Source organism: Panicum virgatum, chromosome 9N (genome assembly GCF_016808335.1).
Source record: "Panicum virgatum strain AP13 chromosome 9N, P.virgatum_v5, whole genome shotgun sequence".
Taxonomy (NCBI): domain Eukaryota; kingdom Viridiplantae; phylum Streptophyta; class Magnoliopsida; order Poales; family Poaceae; genus Panicum; species Panicum virgatum.
The window spans coordinates 68064085-68084450 of record NC_053153.1 but is presented as its reverse complement, the minus strand read 5'-3'; the positions used below and the strand labels follow the sequence as shown (position 1 = coordinate 68084450).

General features: G+C 44.4%; 1 protein-coding gene across 1 annotated transcript; it reads right to left on the bottom strand.

The window, feature by feature from the left end:
• Positions 1 to 1244: 1244 nt before the first annotated feature.
• Positions 1245 to 4393, bottom strand: LOC120691442 (malonyl CoA-acyl carrier protein transacylase-like). Its single transcript, XM_039974511.1, has 10 exons — positions 4043 to 4393; positions 3584 to 3669; positions 3361 to 3427; positions 2850 to 2992; positions 2643 to 2691; positions 2432 to 2569; positions 2264 to 2344; positions 1915 to 2091; positions 1727 to 1813; positions 1245 to 1561 (listed from the first exon to the last, which is right to left on the bottom strand). The coding sequence occupies exons 1-10, from the start codon at positions 4328 to 4330 to the stop codon at positions 1499 to 1501; spliced, it is 1179 nt and encodes a 392-aa protein (XP_039830445.1). The 5' UTR covers positions 4331 to 4393; the 3' UTR covers positions 1245 to 1498.
• Between the last annotated feature and the right edge of the window lie 15973 nt (positions 4394 to 20366).

Here is a 20366-nt window from a genome sequence, read left to right as displayed (position 1 = left end):
GATCTGGCTCTGAGGTATCGTAGACGGTTATAGTTGGCAGGAGCCATAGTGCCTTTGTGGTCGACGCCAACTGAGCATGTGTTGCTGCAGTTTGATTCGCTTGTGCATCCGGGAGAACCAAACCCGATCTCATGGCGAGCGTGTAAGCTGGAAGAGGCGATGATTCACGAGGAAGAAGCGTGGGATGACAAGAGCGTAGGAAGTCAGCAGTACGAAACTTGGCCAAACGGCATGCACTTAACATTTAATTATCGGGAAAATTAGATTTGAACCACTAAAAGATCCTATCTTTTGCTATATACCATCAAAAGAATCATCTCTAGCTATGTAGCATTGAAAGATCACGTTTCTTTGAAATTTACCACTTCCGTTTGTTTTTCTAACGGCCGACAGTTTTGCACCCTTCTAAGCCAAGCGATGTTCAGAGCAGCGTGGCGGAGCTCACCTGGCCGCCTGAGCAGCTACCTGGCTCCATTCCAAATCTCTCTGCCTTCCCAGTCCCAGCTCTTCTCCACGTCCCAGCATGCAGAAGCAGCAAATCAGTGTGAAGAGGTTCCTCTGCTGCTTCTGTCCAAGAAGAGCTAGCTCGTCGAGTCAAGAGCAAGCAGCTGCAGTGATGCGGGGACCCGTCCTCGTAGAGCCATGAAGCGGTAGCTTGAACGATTCAAGAATGTGCGCGACTGCAGTAGTGGCAGCGGCGGCAACAGATCAAGACAGCCGCGGTGTACTACAGCGAGCACACGTATCCGCCAGGCGCGATCGTGGCGGCCGGCGGCGGCACATCTGCGCCTTCTATCTGTAGGAGAAGCCCCTTCCACGGGCTGCCACCGGCGGTCTCCGCGTCGCCATCCTTGATGCCGCCGTCGTCCAATCGCGCCTCCTCTGAGATGCCCGCGCAGGTGGCCGGCGAGCTCCGCCCACTCGAGCTCCACCGCGGGCGGCCGAAACAAGCTCCATCACGCTCCTGCTGGCCGGTGAGCTCCGCCATGGCTAGTCGGGCAAGCTTCACCGCGCGCCTACGGGCGGGTGTGCTCCGCCACGGGCATGTCCAGGTGAGCTCCGCCGTGCTGCTAACCTCCGGCATGCTCTTAACGTCATTTGGCTTAGAACGCAGTCAGACGTTAGAAAAACTAACGGAAGTGGTAAATTTCAAAGAAGTTTGATCTTTCGATGCTATAGATCTAGAGATGATTTTTTTGATGGTACATAGCAAAAGATAGGATCTTTTAGTGCTACACATCCAATTTTCCCCAGTTCAAATGATCATTTGATACTATATAAAGTTTACAGGTATCAATTTTACATCACGATCAAAATTCAACAATGGCGGTAAACAACATAACTGAAAATTGCCCAGCTCTATGAAGAAGTCCTACAATAATCGCTGTAGTTCACTCTCGCCCCTCATTTCACCACCCCTCTGCTATGAAACTTGGTAACATCCGGAGGTCATCAGATCCCTTATTATCTCGCCCAGAAATCTTAAAATTCTACCATCTCAAGCACCGATGTTCTCAATGACAGCACCTTTGTTGATCCTCTTGAGAATACCCGCTATAACCTGGTTACCAGAAAACAGGGTAGTACAAAAGCATTATTACGTCATTTTTGCACCAAGAATAGTTCAAGCTGCTGCGCTACAATTTAGAACCAAAATCACTTTATTGCGACAACTGGAAACAACAAACTGAATAATAGAGTCAGGAACTATAAGCTAATATCTTACCTTTCCTGGTCCGAGTTCATAACTTTTATCAAGTCCCTTGCCCATAAGAGTCTTCACAGTGGTCTCCCATTGTACAGGAGAGGTTACCTGTCCCTCATGTAAGCCAGCGCCATACAACAGTTGGAAATCACTTTATACCAGAAAGCAGCTAGCCTGCAATATGAAATTAAGATTGGCGTAGAGCTCACCTGCCGCGCCAAAATCTGCTTGATCGTATCAGGATCTGAGTGGGGATGTGCATCAACATTGGAGATGACTGGAATTCTTGGTGTTCGAATCTCAGTGGCAGCCAATGCAGATTCCAATCTCGAAACAGCTGGTTGCATGAAGCTAGTATGGAAGGCACCAGCAACAGCAAGGCGAACCTGGAAACATAATAGTTAATTTGGCATGTAAAATCGTTTGGTGACAATGGAACAAAAAGGCCAGTGTAAGATATTGAAATCGCAATAGCCAGATTTCATAGTTAAGTGGTATACATAATATTTCGAAACATATGCTTCAAGCAAGCAAATATAGATATCTTGGGGCACTAACCGTCATTCTAGCCTTGAAGGATTTTGCTTTGGCTTCAACCACTTCGATACCTTTTACACCACCAGAAACTGCATAATTCCCCTACAATGTAATTTTACTTTGTTTCGTATCAATCAAGATCCAATAGACAACCAAGAGGCTACTGGTACCATCAGATAAAACACTTACTGGACAGAGAAAGTTTGCAATCTGAACTCTTTCCTTTTCATCTACTTCCTCATTAGCAGCATCACATAGCTCTTGCACCTTTTCTGAATCTAGACCAATTACACTAACCATCGCACTATTGGCAGCATCTGAAGCATCCTACACCGCAAGGGACATTAGAATTCAATGTACAAAATCATCAAACGATCTCTTAGTGTTTCTGTAGACTAACCTGCATAGCTTCTCCTCTTAGCTTGACAAGCTTCAGTCCGTCCTCAAAGCTGCATGTTGATATACGATGTGTAAGTATGCATATTTGATATACTACAGTATCCAACCTATAGTCAACAAAATAAGCCTATTATGTATAGAGCTTCACTCCATGTAGGACATGATTTGACCTGACAAATGAGTGCTTCTAAATGAACAAAAAGAATACCTAAAAGCACCAGCAAATGCAAGTGCAGTGTATTCTCCCAAGCTGAGACCACATGTAACATCAACAGAGTTGATCACATCTTTGCCTCCATCTCGTGCACGTAGTACCTCTACTGCTGCAAGGCTGGTAACATATATAGCTGGCTGCAAAATGAATTGATTCAGCAAGCAGAACACAACACTTCACTGACAAGACTGCAAAAATACTATACTTCAAATGCATAATCGTAGGTAAATCTTGAGCCATACAAATATGCGATATAGCTGATGCAAAAGAAAATTACCAAATTAATTCCTTGGAATATCCAGCCTAACAGCAAGCTTTGATGAAAATATTGCAACTAAATAAGAGCAGGCTACTGCTGAAAAATTGTGTGATCAAACCCAGGATTTCCAAGCCAGGCATATAGTGGATGCAAAGCTATAGTAGCAGTAGTGAAGGGCTGCATGAAAAATAAAATGTATTTACTTTATAATGGTTCAAGTGACTTTGGACTACGAAATCAACATACCTGACTGATCACTGTTGAGTCAAGCTTTTCTTTTGGTCCATTGGTGCAAAGATCCAACAAATCATATCTATATGCAACATATAGATAGAAAAACATTAGCATGCGTGCTCATATTTCATTTTCTTGGAAGGCGAGCACCCATGCAATTTGAAGTAGTACACCAAATGCAAGAGAGAACACCCCAAAAAGATCTACATAGATACTATGAGAGACTTGAAGATACCCGAGTATGTCATTTGCCTGGTTAAACAGTTTGGCAGCGGCTGGAACACTTTGAGCCTCTGCGCCCATTCCAACAGTTTGGGCACCCTGAAATTGAAGGAATTCAGAAATAATGAATGGCACAGACATGCCTCAAAGGCATTTATTTTGGAAGAGAGTAGCAGACTTGTTTTCTTTAGCTCAGAATCACGCATGTTGTAGACGCAAATTAAAGCAGCACTAAAGGATCAAATTATAAATCAACAGAACCTCCTGACATAACCTAATCATCACAGTCACGCCTTAATCTTTGCGGTCAAAATTCGATCTTCGTTAACTGAAGCGTGCAAAGTCTGACTCTGAAGTAGTTACCAATAACAAATTGCTTCTGATTCCTTCAATTTTCCATTCAGCTAGATGATATTGTCTGTTTTACTTTCAAAGTTGAAACATGCCAAAAGAGCTCGCTGTCTCGTTGTACCTGACCGGGGAAGAGAAAAGCGGTGGTGGGCTTGTAGTCAGCGAAGAGCGCGTCGCCCACCGCCACCTCCGACCCGAGCGACACCCTGGCCGATAAGTACCTAGATCTGGACGACAGCGCCACCCTCGCGGTAGCCGGCGCGGCAACCCGGCCCCGTGGCCCCGCGAGCGGTGCCGGCGCGGAGGGCCTGAGGATGGCGAGCGTGGAGGCCATCGGGGAGCCCGGAACGAGGCGGAGACGGCGAGGCGGGAAGCGCTGGAGCGGCAAGCGTGAGGGGGCGAAGAGCATGCGAGTGCGGAGCTTTGTAATTGTACAGTCTGGTGGGGGAGATGGCTGGCCAGTAGCGATGTGAAGGCGGAGCTCACGAGGACGAGGTGCGCAAGGAGGAGGATGGCGGCGCGTTGGGCCGCTTAGAAAGGGTAATGAGAACATGGGCTGTCTGTGGGCTGGGCCGCATCAGCTCACTGTTTAGTGGTTACAGCTCTTCTTGGGCTTTACGGAAGGTAGTTAAGCCTAACTACTTAATGGGCTTATTTGTTGGGTCTTAGCCGGCCTCTTTGATGAAACTTAATTGGGCTAGTAGAACGCATTTTCTCAGTCTTCTGCATCAGCATCTCCTTGTTTTAATGTTTTCTTCCAAAAAAGCAGCTCCTTCTTTCAGAACCCATTTCTCAGTACGTAAGGGCCAGGGCAAGTATTTCCTAGCTCTAATAAGATTGCTTATGCTGAGTTAAGCTTTCAACTTACTAGTACGTCCGGAAGAAGAAGACAACGGTAGCATTTGCCACAATGAAAATGGAACCTAAAATTAGATACCGTTCAGTTTCATTCCGCACAAAGAAAATTCCAAATTTATTTCTTGACGAAATAGATCGATTCCCACAAGGTCTAATAACTCTGACCAATTTCAAATGAGCAGCCGTTAGAAAGTTTACATGAGAAGATACAGGGTCCAGCCATAGGAGAACTCCCCGAGCTCCAAGCCACTTCGAATGCTAAGATCGCAGTTATCAAAATCACAATTCTATACTCTGGTTTTATGTTTTTACAAGCTCGAGTAAAGGTCTCGATTCTACGACTCTAGTCGATAGAATTAAAATCTACCTACGATCAGGGAAACAGAAATGGCTTTCGCCCAGGGCTGCTGGGTCTGTGGGCATGTGCTGGATAACCTGGATTTGAGTCAAATCCTAGTGGTTTAGGTATTGAACATGCACAGAATTACTTGAGGTAAAGTATGATGGACCCGTGCTGCAGCACGACCAGCACGGGGCGTGGATCCACCCCTGCCTACTATTTCCATATATAACCCCTGCCTACTATTTCCATATATAAGGTCTGGGGGTTGATTTTTTTTTTTGAAGAAATTTGCAGGAGCACTGCGCTGTCATTTAAAGAGAGGGAAGCAAGCAGAGTGTCTCACAAAGTTGATATTACATAAAAAATCTGAAACCCGAACACCAAAACAAAAGTAGGAAACAAGTAATTAAACATTAAAAGAACTAGGATAACTCTGGCCTTCTGCAGGCCAATCTTCTTGCCTCCATTTCCATCTTAATCTCGTGTAGCACATCAGCTGGCGTTCCTTGTATGTTCTCGAATATCCGCCGATTTCTTTCCTTCCAAATGTTCTAGGCACCGTACATCATGAACGCAGCCTTTATTCTTTTTTTTGGTAGATGTGCTAGTTCTTGTTGCCACCAATCATTGATTTGTAGCCTGCCGTGGATGCACTAGCTCTCTTGTCCAGTCTTCCATTTTCTCCCACACCAAACGTGCAAAGGGGCAATGTAGTACGAGATGTGCTGCCAAACGTGCAAATTGGGTTGCAGGGCCATTGCCTGGCTAGGTCTAGGGGTTGATAAGGACCTTATTTTTTAGTTAAATAATCTAAGAGCCGGGCTCTAAAAGGGTCTTACTTTAGGTCATACTCTAAAAAGATCGGACTCTAATATTATATAATTTTATGCTAAAAATATTAAGAGACAAGTTGAATTGTGAAGAGAGCATTAGAGTCAAGTTCCATTACCACCACATCTTACAAACCTGATCTAAAGACCCCCTATTCGTTCTAGAATCTACTAGTAAGATTTTATTATTTTAACAACCTTTCAGAAAAAAAAAGGAGTACACAGTACTAGCTCGTAACGGAAAATGACCGGTCCTCTACAATTCGTTCGTGAGTACCAGGCCGCCAGCTGCAATCACTTCATCATCAGCTGGCAAAGACCCAAGAAAAAACCGAGCGCTACACACGCACGACCCGCACTCCGCAAGCCACGTGTAACAGAAGATGGCGGTCAAAAGGAGGATTTGAAAAAGATCGTAGCTACACAGATCGAGTCGCGCGCGCGCCCATCAGCCCAGCCAGCGGTCTCACACGTGAGTCTACAAGAGCAAGCTGATCACAAGGCCACGCGAACCATATCGAACCTGACCCTGCACGTACGGCGCCGCTCGTGCACGTCTCCGCACACCAGAAAGCAAAGTGCACGTGTCACACGGAAGGTCCTGCGACTGCGAGTACGTACACAACTGCTCGAGTACGTGGGCCGATAGAGTGGTCGTCGAAGAGCGTACGTAGAACGAAGGTGACGCAAATGCGAGACGTCGAGGCAAACAAAGGGAGAAATAAAAAAGGTACTTGGGCCTTTATTGGAGCTACTACACTAGTTGTCACCAGACTTGAACGGTATATACTGGATCGGAGAAGCCCACCACTACTACAGATGGGGCCATTTGTCCCAGTTTCAAAGAGCCATTTGTCCCGGTTACCTATTGCCTGGTGCATGACTTTCTTGCCAACTCATCTAAGTAGTACATGTGACTCAGTAAAAAATAACTTTCTTTTGAACTATCACGTGGAGGGGCTTTTTATCCGGGTTGGTAACACCAACCGGGATAAAAGGGTCCTTTAGTCCGGGTTGATGCCACCAACCGGGACAAAAGAACCACCTTTAGTCCGGGTTGGTGTTACTAACCGGAACAAAAGAGTTGGGTCTTTTATTCCGGGTGGAGCCACCAACCGGGACAAAAGGGGGTCCTTTTGTCCTAGTTGGTGCCTCCACCCAGGACAAAAGACATATGTCCCCTCGCTGGCCCGGTTTGTTGTTGGACCTGGGACAAAAGCCACATTTTGTCCCGGACTCAAAGGCAATCGGGATAAATGCCCTGGAACAGAAATATATGTTTTCTAATAGTTTACGTTACTCTCGAGTCTCGCCGATGCTTTTGGCGTACGTGGAGCAAGTGGCGGCTGGCGGGCGTCTTCCCTCAGGGATGGTGTTAAAAGTAGAGAGTACTCTCTCCGTCCCAAAGTTGTAGCGTGTTGGTGCCGATCTAGAGCCGCGCCTAGCTACTATCGCTTCATGTGTGTTTGTGGAGTTGCTTTCGCTTCTCCACAAACACTTTTATCTGTTTCAACTTGTCAGGTCTACACGCCATTTGTTTCACCAGAAAAGTTCCACAAATAATTCATGTAGAGAAGGGATTGCAGCTCGCCAGCTCTGTATAAATCATTGGGACTTTTGAGGTGCTGTTTAGACTTTACAACAATGTTTAGGAAGTAAATTTGTAACTAATTAATTTCGTTAGGCAATGTGATTCAATGGATAGTTTATTCTTTTTTTGGAGAACAGATTATTCGTTATGAATATAAGGATACATTTTATTCTAGCAAAGAAATAAGGTTGTTTATTCAACATTTTGGAACACTGAAATTAGACAAGTTATAAATGTAGGCATAGCCCATCCTAATTCATCACGCTCTGCTTAGAGCAACTCGGCCACTGGTGACTAAACTCACATTTTAGTCATTTTGCTCAAATTTCCATCTCCAATAGGGCTTCTACTTGGGTGACTAAAATAAGGGGGTGACTAAATTTCCTCTCCCACACACTCAATTTGGTCACCCTCTACTTAGGCTACCAAAAGTAGGGCTCACTATTTTTTCTCCTTTTAGTCTATTTAGAAGTCTATTTAGTCGGTGCTGCTGGAGTAGAGACTACATTTAAAATGACTAAACTTGAAAAGTGGGTGACTAAAATAAGTTTTAGTCACTCAAATTTAGTCACTCAAATTTAGTCACTCCACTGGAGTTGCTCTTAGGCGCGTGTACTAGTTGCCATGAACTTTTTTTCTATCTAAATTTGTCACAGTGGTTGCGGTCTTGCGGACAATCCGTACTTTGCAGTGTACCCCTTAGCATTACTTGCCAAGCAAACACAAAAAAGTGCTGGAAAGAACCCATGAATGTGCTCAGAAAAAGCCAGGCAGCACTGAAAAATAACAAACGGCAAAGGCCAACCTATCAATGAGAATTCGTAAATTGCCCTCGGAAACAAAGATACAATTTTTTAATCTTAATGGCCCTACCATGCCAGCTGAAAAACATATCAGGCGCATCTGGCTTACTTTACTTAACTGGGTACAGTATAAAACAAATCTCCATGGCCCTCAAAGATTAGTGATGCATAGCAGACTTATAGTTATTATTAATAATTTGACCCCCTAATAAGACTGCGTCCAGGCCCACTGCTATTTAATTAGCTGAGCGTAACTTTCATGAGCCAAGCTGGTGACGATGCGTTAAGCCGTTAACACACTACTAAAATCAAAACAAGCCCCCACGCTGGGGAAAAAAAAGAGCATAACAAGTCGAGCTAAAACAAACTTCAGGATAGGTATGTCAGTCTCTGTCACCTTCAACCTTTTTGATTGGGTATAAATTTCGAACAAACCAGCAATGTTAGTCGATTATTCTAGTCGAGCTAGCATCCAGTGACGCGTTTTTTATTTTCTTTTCCATATTTAAATTTGCAGAGCACTTTTCCCCCGAGCAACGTACGTGTTGCCAACTTTGGCAATTGGCATAGGATTCAAAGTAGTCGGCCAGAGGCCAGAGACCCAACCATTTTGGATCGAGTCGTTCGGATATTTTTGCCAATGCATTAAAAAAACATACGGTTCTTTAGCGTTGTATTTTATTTACAATATACATCACGAAAAGTGTGGTTCTGAAAAGAGCAATAGCTCACTTTGCTGTTATCTTATACTTCATCCATTCTAGAAAAAATGCAACTCTCGCTTTCTAAGAGGTCAAATAAATTCAAGTTCAATTAACTAGATTTATATAAAAATTTACAAATTTTATATCTCCAGATAGATTTAGTATGAAAATACATTACAATATTAATCTAATAATATCTGTTTTGTAATATAGATGCTAATACTCTTTTGTACAAGAGTCGTATTTTTTTTTGGACGGAGGGAGTAGTAGGTAAGTCACGCCAACAGTCACTCACGATCCAAGCTCTAATTGGTAAAAATGCTAAATTTTAGCACTAGCTTCTCCAAGCAGGAGTCGTAATGGGGTGGGCTAAATTTTAGCTAAATCTCAAAAAATTTAGCATGTGCATAAATGTTAATATGTGCTAAAATTTAGCACTCAACTTTAGCTTCATAAGTACAGTCATCACAGGTCACTTCATTCGTGCACTTGGGCGCGGACGCGCTTTATTTCTTGCATTTGGACAGATTGAAGAGTGCGTGCATCATGTGTGTTTCCATTAGCTAGAGATCGACTGCAGAGTGAGCGCACAGGTGGCTAGCTGCTACTCCCCCGTCCAAAAAAAATCATTCTAGAAATTCTAGAACAAAATAATAAGAAGATAAGATGACTATGTTTGCTCCTATTTATTACACATATTTGGCACTAATTGATTCTTGCCTGCACATGCTGTGTTTAGATCCTCAACCAAAATTTTTTGGGAACGGGATCTTACTAATTTGAAGTACTAAATGAAGTCTATTTACAATTTTTTTTTGCACAGATGGGTTGTAAATCGCAAGACGAATCTAACGATGGTAATTAATCTATGATTAATCCATAATTAGCGGATGATTACTGTAGAATCACTGTTGCAAATCATGAATTAAGTATGCTCCTTAGATTCATCTCGCAATTTACAGCCCATTCGTGCAAAAAGTTTTGTAAATAGACTTTATTTAGTACTTCATGCATGTGTCCAAATATTCGATGTGATGTTTTTGGTGTAAAAATTTTGGATCTAAACATACCCTAAATTGAGTAAGATGACTTGTTTTTTTTTTTACAAATTTTGAATCCTCGTTTTTTTGACCGAGGGAGTAGGTGATTAATCGACGGAGTCCTGCTGATCTCTCGTTTAATCTGGTCACCTATTGGCCGTCAGCATCGCCATGCATGTTGCTGCAACAAATTGAAGGACAAATAATAGTATATATAATAAACAGCAGAGCACCTTCCTTATCGATAGACATTGATGCATCCGTCCGAACTCGATCGCGTCAGGATCGAGAGAGGGTGGTGTACTTACAGTCGAGCAGCTCTATTAGCCAGCAAAGGCAGTTAATACCGAAAAGACACCTTGGACAGGGAAGGGTTTCTGGGTATTTTCGATGAAACTAATTGGCGAGACCGAGTAGCAGGGACGACGCTAGAGCTGAATCAAGGGATGCACAGCTTATAGCTTTGCTGCTGCTACTCTTATTTGTAAGGTGGAAACTCTTATTTATAAGTTGGAAACGTGATGATTAGCACCCACTAAACCCCATATATATAGCTCCGCTACTTCCGAGTAGCACCTATAATCTTATCCTAAAAGCTACATGGGGAGGGCTATCCATATATATAAGCATATCTCTAGAATCGAGAGCCCTTTTTATATGATGGCACCATCTGAAAATATTAAACGCTAAGTGATTTTGTCTAATCTACTCAGTCTTCTGACCACGGCCGCCCATGACCAAAGAAAGCAAGATCACACCCCACATACACTAGATGTTGGCGGCAACTGAGACCGTACCGACCCTGTCTGGCTTGCTCGACCGGCGAATTAGAACTCACCTCACATACACTAGATGACTAGTGGTCAGGGGCGGATACAGGAGGGGGGCTAGGGGGGCTCAAGCCCCTAAGCTCCCCTAATTACACGTAAAACACTGTAGCAAGACCTTCAAATCACCATTAAATTTTCACACAAATCAACATCTCTATTGTTTCAACCCCTCCTTACCTCCAATCCTGCATCCGCCACTGCTAGTGGTAGTGGTGCGTTCTACGACATCGTTGCAGTTGCAGCATGTTCTATGAAGCGGCTATCAGCTGCGCACTTGAGAGTTAAAGCATGCAAGAGGCGCCAAAGATATCGATCGGTGCAAGGTCGACCGCACGCACAAGCCACACGTGACGCCAGATGCGGTCAAAAAAATCGGGAGGTCGTAAAGGCACAAATCGATAGTCGCGTGGTGCTGGGTGCCCATCAGGGCATCATCAGCAGTTCAGCACCTGCCAGTTGCCAACACGGATCGACCGGGACGGCGAGCGAGCGGCGGCCGCGGCCGTGCAGGTGCAGCCGAGCGCGCTGCGCGACCCGCCCGGCGACCGCGCCCACCCGCATGGACGCGCGCCGCCACGGCCCGTGCTGCGTGGCTGCGGCCTGCGGGCCGGGGCGCGCGCTAGCTACCCGCGCGCCTGCTTTAATTTGCCTCGCGATTTGCCGTGCACGAGCTGAGGAATCCCGCGACCGCGACGCCCCCGGAGCCAGCCACGCCCGCTGCCTGTGCGGCGGCGGCGGCCTGCACTTACGTGTTGTGCTCGCGTCGCGCGGCCGCGCGCTGGCATGCACCGACCGATCGATCGATTCATTCGCACGCTCGTCGGCAGACGACGGGCCATGTCCGCCGGCCGCGTTCACACATGCATGCTGCCGCCGAGCGAGACGCGGCCGACGGCAGTCGGCACCATTCCCCTTGAATTCGACTCGATCGGAAACATTTGCACGAAAATCTCAGCACGGACTGAGCAGGGCCTGGTCAGGACGACGAACCGGCCCAACCCTACAGACTACCGTCGCGGGATCAGCTTGTCCGCAGCCGCAAAGAGCGGGCCGCCGTGGCGCGCGACCACACGCCTCTGTACGTGCGCGTCGGCCAGCCACAGAGATCGTGTGTCCTCGCCCCCAAGGGACATGCCCCCTAGCCCCCGAGCTGCATGCCCATGCAAACTCGCACGGGAAAAAAAATATACTAGGTGATGGGTCAGGTCAGGCGGCAAAGGCAACTACGACTACTTGCTTGGGCAGTGGGCACGCTACGCTACTCGTGTTGACACCGCGCGCGGAGAGGGCAGCAAACGGGTGGCCGAACCGAGCCGGAGGAGCCGAAGAGGGCAGCAAACCGGGCAGGGGAGACCGACCAGCCCAAGCAAGCGAATTGAAGACGACGACGAAGAAACAAAGAAAAAGGCGCAGGCCAGGGCATTGGAGTTGGCGCTGGCCTACTGCTTGAATCAACGCCAGGACGCATATGGCAGCCCAAGCCCCAAGTTGCGGCTGCAGTGGTTGCTTTTGGCGTGGAGCGCGAGCTGCAAGTTGGGCGTGATGTTCTCTTCCAACCGTCCACCGAAGCTATCTGCCCATCCTCGCTTATCTATCGATCTATGCAAGTTGCAGCGTGCTGATGTTGAGAGGTATTATCGCTTCACTCTGGGCGAAAACTCTAATTTAATTTGCTTCTCCGAAACTGGAGCTGCTTTTCTGAGAAGCGGCGGAGGGGTCTTGTCATCTGAGTGTTTTGGCAGGCGTGATCGCCAATCTAATTTATATGTTATAATCGATCACGGCGGGCTCAGCCTTGCATGCCAGTACTGAGTGTTTCATGAAACAAAACAGATCGCCATACTAGTACATAGGAGACTAGGAGTATATATATAGTCCCCAGATCGAATTAGCTGGCCTTAACGGACTACATACAGCCATCCAGCCTGCAAAATAAGACTGCGTTTCTGGGCCCACCTGAACTGGCTGATCATCAGGTAGCATGGGCAAGCTTAATTTGGTGGTGATGTGGCGTGTGAATGCATTAATTACTTGTACAAGAACAAGTCTGATATATATAACTAATGCCCTGTTTAGTTCGTTTTAACTTTAAACACAAAATTTTTTTTGCGTGGGAATCTTACCAATTTGAAGTACTAAATGAAGTCTATTTACAAAACTTTTTACACAGATGTGTTGTAAATCACGAGACGAATCTAATGATGCTAATTAATCCATGATTAAGCAATAATTAGCGGATGGTTACTGTAGCATCAATGTTGCAGATAATGGATTAAGTAGGCTCATTAGATTCGTCTCGCGATTTATAGCCCAACCATGCAAAATTTTTTGTAAATAGACTTCATTTAGTACTTCAAATTAGTAAGATTCCTTTTCACTTTAATGTGTTTACGGCTTTTTTACGTTTACGGGGTGTGAACTAAACATGGCCTAAAACGCTTGCACGAGAGCGAGCGAGGTCTCTCCTCCCATCCTATTTGGAGGGCTAAAGTTAAATACTAAACTTTAGCAACTATTAGTACTTTAGTCCATCTTATTAACACTCCTATTTGGATACAGTAGTGCTAATGTTTAGCACTTTCATCCATTAATATTTGGATCCAAACGGGATCATAGTCAAGCACATAGTCCTTGGTCCTAGCTCGACACAATAATTTGATTTGGATAAACTGCGGGAAAAAAAACCAAATAACAATGTTATTAAGCATCCGAGAATCAAGTATCGGGTTATTAGCAGAGGGTCTGCCCACCAGGATCAACCCTTATCAGATTTCTCGTTCTCTGCTGTGTCTCCCAAACGGGCCCTGACGAATTGACGATATACCAATTCTTGCATGAAACAGTATACAGATAAAGCGCAAAATGATATTGTTCCGCATGTTGTTTCCGATGAGGATAATGCATGCATGCGCATGTCACCGTGTGTAAGAGCAACTTCAACAGATTGATTTTTCCCTTCTCCTTTCCACTTTTTAGCCATAAAAGAGATTTAGGAGAAAAAATTTAGCTCCAACAGATTGATTTTCCCTTTTTTACTTTCCTCTTTCCCCTTTATTTCCCTCCTCTCTCCCCTTTTTAAAGGGGAATTCCACCTTCTCCTTTTTCTTCTCTCTTTCTATCCATTCTTTTCTAGCCACAAGATCTACATGCATGAGAAAATCCTAGCCACTCATGAATTAAAGGGGAAAGGGAAAAATCAATCTGCTGAAGCAAATCTTTCCGATAAGATAAAATTGTGATGGGAGATTCCCTTATAAGATGAGAAATGGAAAAGGTAAAAACCAATCTGTTAGAGTTGCTTTAAGCTGTATATATAATATACGTACGCTAATCACAGTGTGCGCGCGCGTTCCCTCTGCTCGCGACGTGGGGAATAAACAATCGGCATGTACAAGTCTATCTATCGCTTATCTACTCATCAGTGGTGTGCTAGCTGCCCGCAGATGGGTCCAATCCAAGCAATAATATAGGTCCCTAGCTGTAGATCGTTCTTCCGTCTATGGATGCAAGCGGGGCGGGTTGCGGCTGCCCGCCCCGCGTCCGCACAAGCCGCGAGTCCTATCGCGGGCATATGCGGCAGCCCGCATAGCGCCGCTTTGCTTTTGCGGGTTTTGCGGCAGCCCGCATGCGTCCGCCAGTCGCACAGCATACAGAGAAGCCATCGTGGTCATTCAATGGTGGAGACGCGCCGCGAAGACTAAGAATAGCATCGCTGGTCTCGTGCCCCTGCAACTGCAAGCTCCTGCACCGTGATCTGACCTCATGCCGCCGTCACGGCCATTGGCAGACTCTACGGCGGGCTGCTAGCTCCATCGCAAGGGAAAGCGCGAGGGCCGGGAAGCTCGTGGTGGCCTTGCCGGCGAGGACGAGCTTGCTCCTGGCAGAGAGGTTGTCAGCCCCGAATACGTGCTTCCCGCGGGCGGATGCCAGTGACGGTAACTAAGAACTGACAGCAGGTTAACGGCGAGAACGAGCTTGCCACAGGCAACCAGATCTTGCCGCCAGCATCCACGATCTATCTATGAGGCTAGCTAATCAATGAAGAGATGCCTGATCCAATCCGTGGAGCTCGATCTGCACGGGAGTTGCAGGTTAGCTGGCCGCTGATGTAGTGTGTTGGAAGGGGCGGGGCCGGGTGCAGGCTTGCGGCGGCGCCGCCGCTGGATACCGCGAGTAGAACATCGTGGTTCGCTTCAGCGACGCGGTGTCGGCACGCAAGTGGACGGCGGCGGCAGACTGGGCCACGACAGCGAGCGGACGGATGCGACGACCACACGCCAGAGAGAGAGCCGACGGCTTATCGTTTTGTTTTGCGGGCTCGGCGGCGCCGTTGGCTCTCGCGGGCTGTCCGCGTAGGCCCGCTTCACCAACGCGGGCTGAAACTGCAGTGTCTCGCGGGCACGCGGTGCGGGTTTGCCCAGCGGGTTAGCGGCAGAACCCGCCCCGCTTGCATCCATACTTCCGTCATCTCGATCGGCGACGATCGCTCACCATGCGTCGCCGCCGCCCAACTGTTGCGAGAATAAGGCGTCGTCTATCCACCCACTGGATATACAACTAGCGGCTGGAGAGAACGAACCTGCCACAATAGGGCTCTGTTTAGTTCCCAAATTTTTTTCTATAGTATCCGTCACATCGAATATTTAAAACATGCATAAAATATTAAATATAGTTAAAAAATAACTAATTACATAGTTCAACTGTAAATGACAAGATGAATCTTTTAAGCCTAACTAGTCCATGATTGGATATTAATTGCTAAATAACAACAAAAGTGTTACAGTATCCAAACCCAAAACTTTTTCCACGAACTAAACATGGCTTAGGTCATCACAGTAGCAACATCCAGTCCCGGACCTCCTGTCCCGGTACGTGTAGTCTATCGACAAGCTACGGATGACCACACCACTGGGGTTATGTTCAACTAGCAAGGTGGCCCGTGCTAATAGCACGGGTAGCTAGTATTTTTTTTAGTATATTTTAGTTTTTTAAGTTAATCGAAGAGACATATTTTGCATTTTATTTATCCTTGATTGGCTCTCATATAGTACTAATAGCTTTCCATGTATAGGCGTTCATATCAATCATCATTTTTAAAGTTGCTTTGTTTCATATCATGTTGACATATTTTAATACTTTAACTTGCAATATCTAAAATTGAGGATTGAATTGAATATTAGTTCACCATAAATATAGGTGCATATTGTAAAACATAATACTAAGTTTGATGACTAATAGTAATATAGGGTCACCTTGAATTCATGTTTGTCTTTTTCTAAATTTTTATGTAGTTATTAGATACATTTATACATATATGTGTGTGTTAGTGTTATTTTTGAAGCCTACAACTTGTAACTTAGATGGTAGACTTTGATTTGTGCCTTGCAATAATTTGATTTTTACTAAGCGAAAGTATCTCCAGCCTAGTTGGTGTAGTTTTTAGAGCATATGGATAGGCATCCAACAGACCTAGATTCCACTCCTCATTATAGTGAATTAAAATAGGCATAGATTAAATAAAAAGTTATATTATAAAATGGGTTGGGGCTCTCAAAAATATTTTATTTATTTATTTTCACCTACCGTAGCAAAACTTATATATAACTCATATGCTACATTAATTAATATATACATATATTAGTTTTTATTTAGTCTAACCTGTTGGTATTTTTCACACTTTGGTTAATGGACATTTTTTGTCTTTCGCCCATCTAACTACAGAAATTGGCTCACTTCAGAGTTGTGTCATAGCGGCAATGGATAGTTCCAAACATGTCTTTGTTGTTATCTCTAACTCTTTTCTTGACTTCCATTTTCTCTAGCTATTTTTGCCAATTTCACTCTCTGTCATTTTCTTCCTTCACACATTTGAAATCGATTAGTGTGTTTCGTGTCTGATACACCTAAAAGAATAGTTTCATGTGAGGTTTGATTCAGTTGGTGAGTTTAGATTGTGTGTCGGAGCTTTTTTTCTAAGATCTTTATTATATTTTATGGTGTATTTTTGGATAATAATTTAGGATAACATTAAATATGTTTATGTAAACACTGGATATTTACTGGAAGTAACTAAATATTTATATATTTTTGATGTAAATATTATTTTTTTAGAAAATACTTGCTATGTACATTTTTTCTTGAGTGTTCTAGTTACCGTACATGATAAACAAATTACCCCTACACTTGAATAATAAGATTTAGTTAATTGGCTCAATATATACATATACCACACCAGAAGTATAATTTATTTTTTTTTATTTCCTCCAACCACTCATTGATATAGCCCTGTGATGCATGTTCTCATATTGTCTTAGGTATAGTTATCTCCCGCCATTATGCTCCCAAAATCTTTGCACGCTATACCACGATAATCAAAGATGTGTCATTGATAGTGTACGACTGCATGTTGTAAGGATCACCGGGGTGTCCGACCCTAGAGGGGGAGGGGGTGAATAGGGTCGCTAATCGCTTTTCTATCCTAGGGCTCAATCTAATTGCATAAGATAAACCTAACACGTCCTACACATGCTAGTTATGACTAAGGTTTATCTATGCTACCCTCTACTTACCCCAAAAGACTTGCAACCTATAGCCAATCCTAATCAAACTAACTAGGAAAGTAAAGGTAAGCAAGAAAGAGTAAATGCGGAAACGTAATGCGGTAAGTAAAGCGGTAAGGGAGAGGATATGCAAACTCCCGTGAAGACACCAAGACACACGATTTAACGTGGTTCGGTTAGGACACCAAAGTCCCTCCCTACGTCCACGGCCACTTGCTCACAAAGAACAAGTGGGATGCCGAGTCTCTTCGCTTGATCACCGTCTTGCCACGCCTCCAAGGCTCCCGACAAGCAAAGGCTAAGTGACGCTAAGTCACAAAGACGAGGTCACCGCCACCGTCTATCTCGAAGCATCACCACGGCACCGTCTTCACTATCTTGGAGCTTTAACACCAAGTAGGGGCCTCTTTCCCCGCACAAAGTGTCGTTGCCACTCCACACCAAGTCGGAGGGTCACACGACGAGTACACAAGTTGCTTGCCGCAGCAAGACTTTCTCTCAAGCTAGTTCTCTCAAGAACTAAGCCTAAACAAGCACTAAGCACTCTCACAAGTGTGCTTAAGCCTATATGATGTACAACGAAGCTCTATGGTGGTTGGAGATGATCTTTAGCTCTAGTATACTTCTTTGAACTCCAGCCCTCTCAAATGGTGCGGCCTTGGGGGTATATATAGGCAGCACAAGCAAATATAGCCGTTGGAGAAAAGCTGCCAGAAATGTGCTTAACACCGGTTAATCCGATGCTCCCCAAATCGCCATCGTCGGTTTAACCGGTGATACTAAACTGCCCACTGAAAACTAGCCGTTACGTGTACGGGCAATCAACCGACGCAATCGACCGGTGTATGTAATGTTAGCGTCGGTTTAACCGGTGAGTGCAACTGTCCTCTGATCCTTGAAAAACAAACTCTCTGGACAACTGCACCGACGCCATTAACCGGTGCATCATCGGTTCATCCGATGTATGCATTTTCCTTGGTCTGCTTCTGCCATTGCACCGACGTATTCAAACTTCCTATCGTCAGTTCATCCGGTGCCAAACCCTAGCCCGCAGGCCATCTCTGTCATTGCACCGATGAGTACATTTTGCCTTACGTCGGTTCATCCGGTGATACTAAAACTCCCAGACGTGCTCAAGTCAATGCACCGACGTGTGTAATTTGCTTGGCGTCGGAACCCCCGTAGGGGCGGCCCTTCGGGCCTAGCTTCGCCTCTCTTCTCTTTGTCATCACTTGAACCTAAAAGCCTGAGTATATCATCTAAGCAAACACATTAGTTCAAGTGTTGCGTGTGTCATCAATCGCCAAAACATTATATTGAAATATGGCATGAGAGGCCATTTTCGCTACACATGTCATTATCTTTTGTTGAACACTACCTGTGGCATGCAATGGATGGGTGTGCATGCATGTCAAATATCGATTTTCAAGTTGATTTGTTCTAGATCTCGCACAACACTCCACAATGGTTGTCATCTATCGTTTTTTCACTTGTAAAATTTTTTAGCTCTCGGTCATCAACAAATGATAATGCTATATGGTTGTTTCATGTAAGTTGTTGCTATTAAGTCGTGATTCTCCATTGATGCCCTAGCAATGTTGCATACCTCCAGTTTTCATAACATACTTTGCCCCACTTGGCAAATGTTCTCTTCCATTGCGCATCCACAGTCCAATGAGCTTACTAATATGGAAGGGCGAACGACCTAGTTCACTCAAGTATTACTAATTTATTTTGAAAATTTTAATTTAAAATTATGGTAGTAAATAAATTTTTACAATGTTTAACCCTTAATTCTTAAATTTAGCTGACCTTAATGAGGTGTGCTCCCTCTAAATTTTACCCTAGGTTAGTCGCAAGTTACTAATGTGTGAGGAAGATGAAGTCTGCAATTAAATCTTCTTTATCATTGGAATATATGTGCTTATCATTATTAGGGTTATAACTCGAGTATGTGACCATCATTACACAATGGTGATATGCACTGTAGCTATCTATATAATTAGTTAGTTTGTACAATGTGCACTGGTAAGTAGGACTTGTGGGTGGTAAGCGATCATAGTCCTAGTGGTCTCTTCATGATTTAACATGATCCTTATATTTTGAGCTCAAATTATATAAGATAAGAGCTCCACTCTTTTTGAGCCTGACACCTAGATTATCTAGATTAAATTTTGAGGTTATCCACCACCCTTGTGTTACCTTCCATGAGAATATGCTCTATGGTAAAAATGGCTGGAGGTCGTCGTAGAGACAGGTTTTCTCTTAACCAATGGAAGTCTGGTTGAGGATAGCTTTGTAGGTCAGTATTGTCAGCCAAGTCCTGCAAATGCATTATAGTACCATATTGTTGCTAGCTTAATAAAATTATTATGGTAAATCATTAGTTGATAATTCAGTAAATTATTATAGATTCTTCTCTCCTCTTGCAATTTCCAATTAGTGCAGTGGATGCTGGCCGCTATACAAATCACAGTTTACTCGTCATAGTTTCATTTTTTTTTGCTATGCTCCAATATTTGTTTAGCACATAGCTTTATTGGGACGGAGCACATGATAGCATGATATTTTTCCCTTCAATTGTTTTCTGCCATGATTCACCGTTTCCTGTTAGTGGCTGCGCTCGGGCACATTGAATACTAATTCAACGTGCGGCGTGTTAAATAGCGCACCCTATATATTTTATTCAACAGAGTCCATTGGTATTTTTCAATTTGGTTATTGTACTTTCCTTATTTATTTTCTAGCCCATTTGATTGACTGCATAAATTGGCTCATTTCAGACTTTTGTTCTCTCATCGATGTATAGTTCCGGGCATATCTTTGCTGTTGTTTCTAACTCTTTTCTTTTACTTCATTTTCTCGAGCTATTTTGGCTGATTTCTC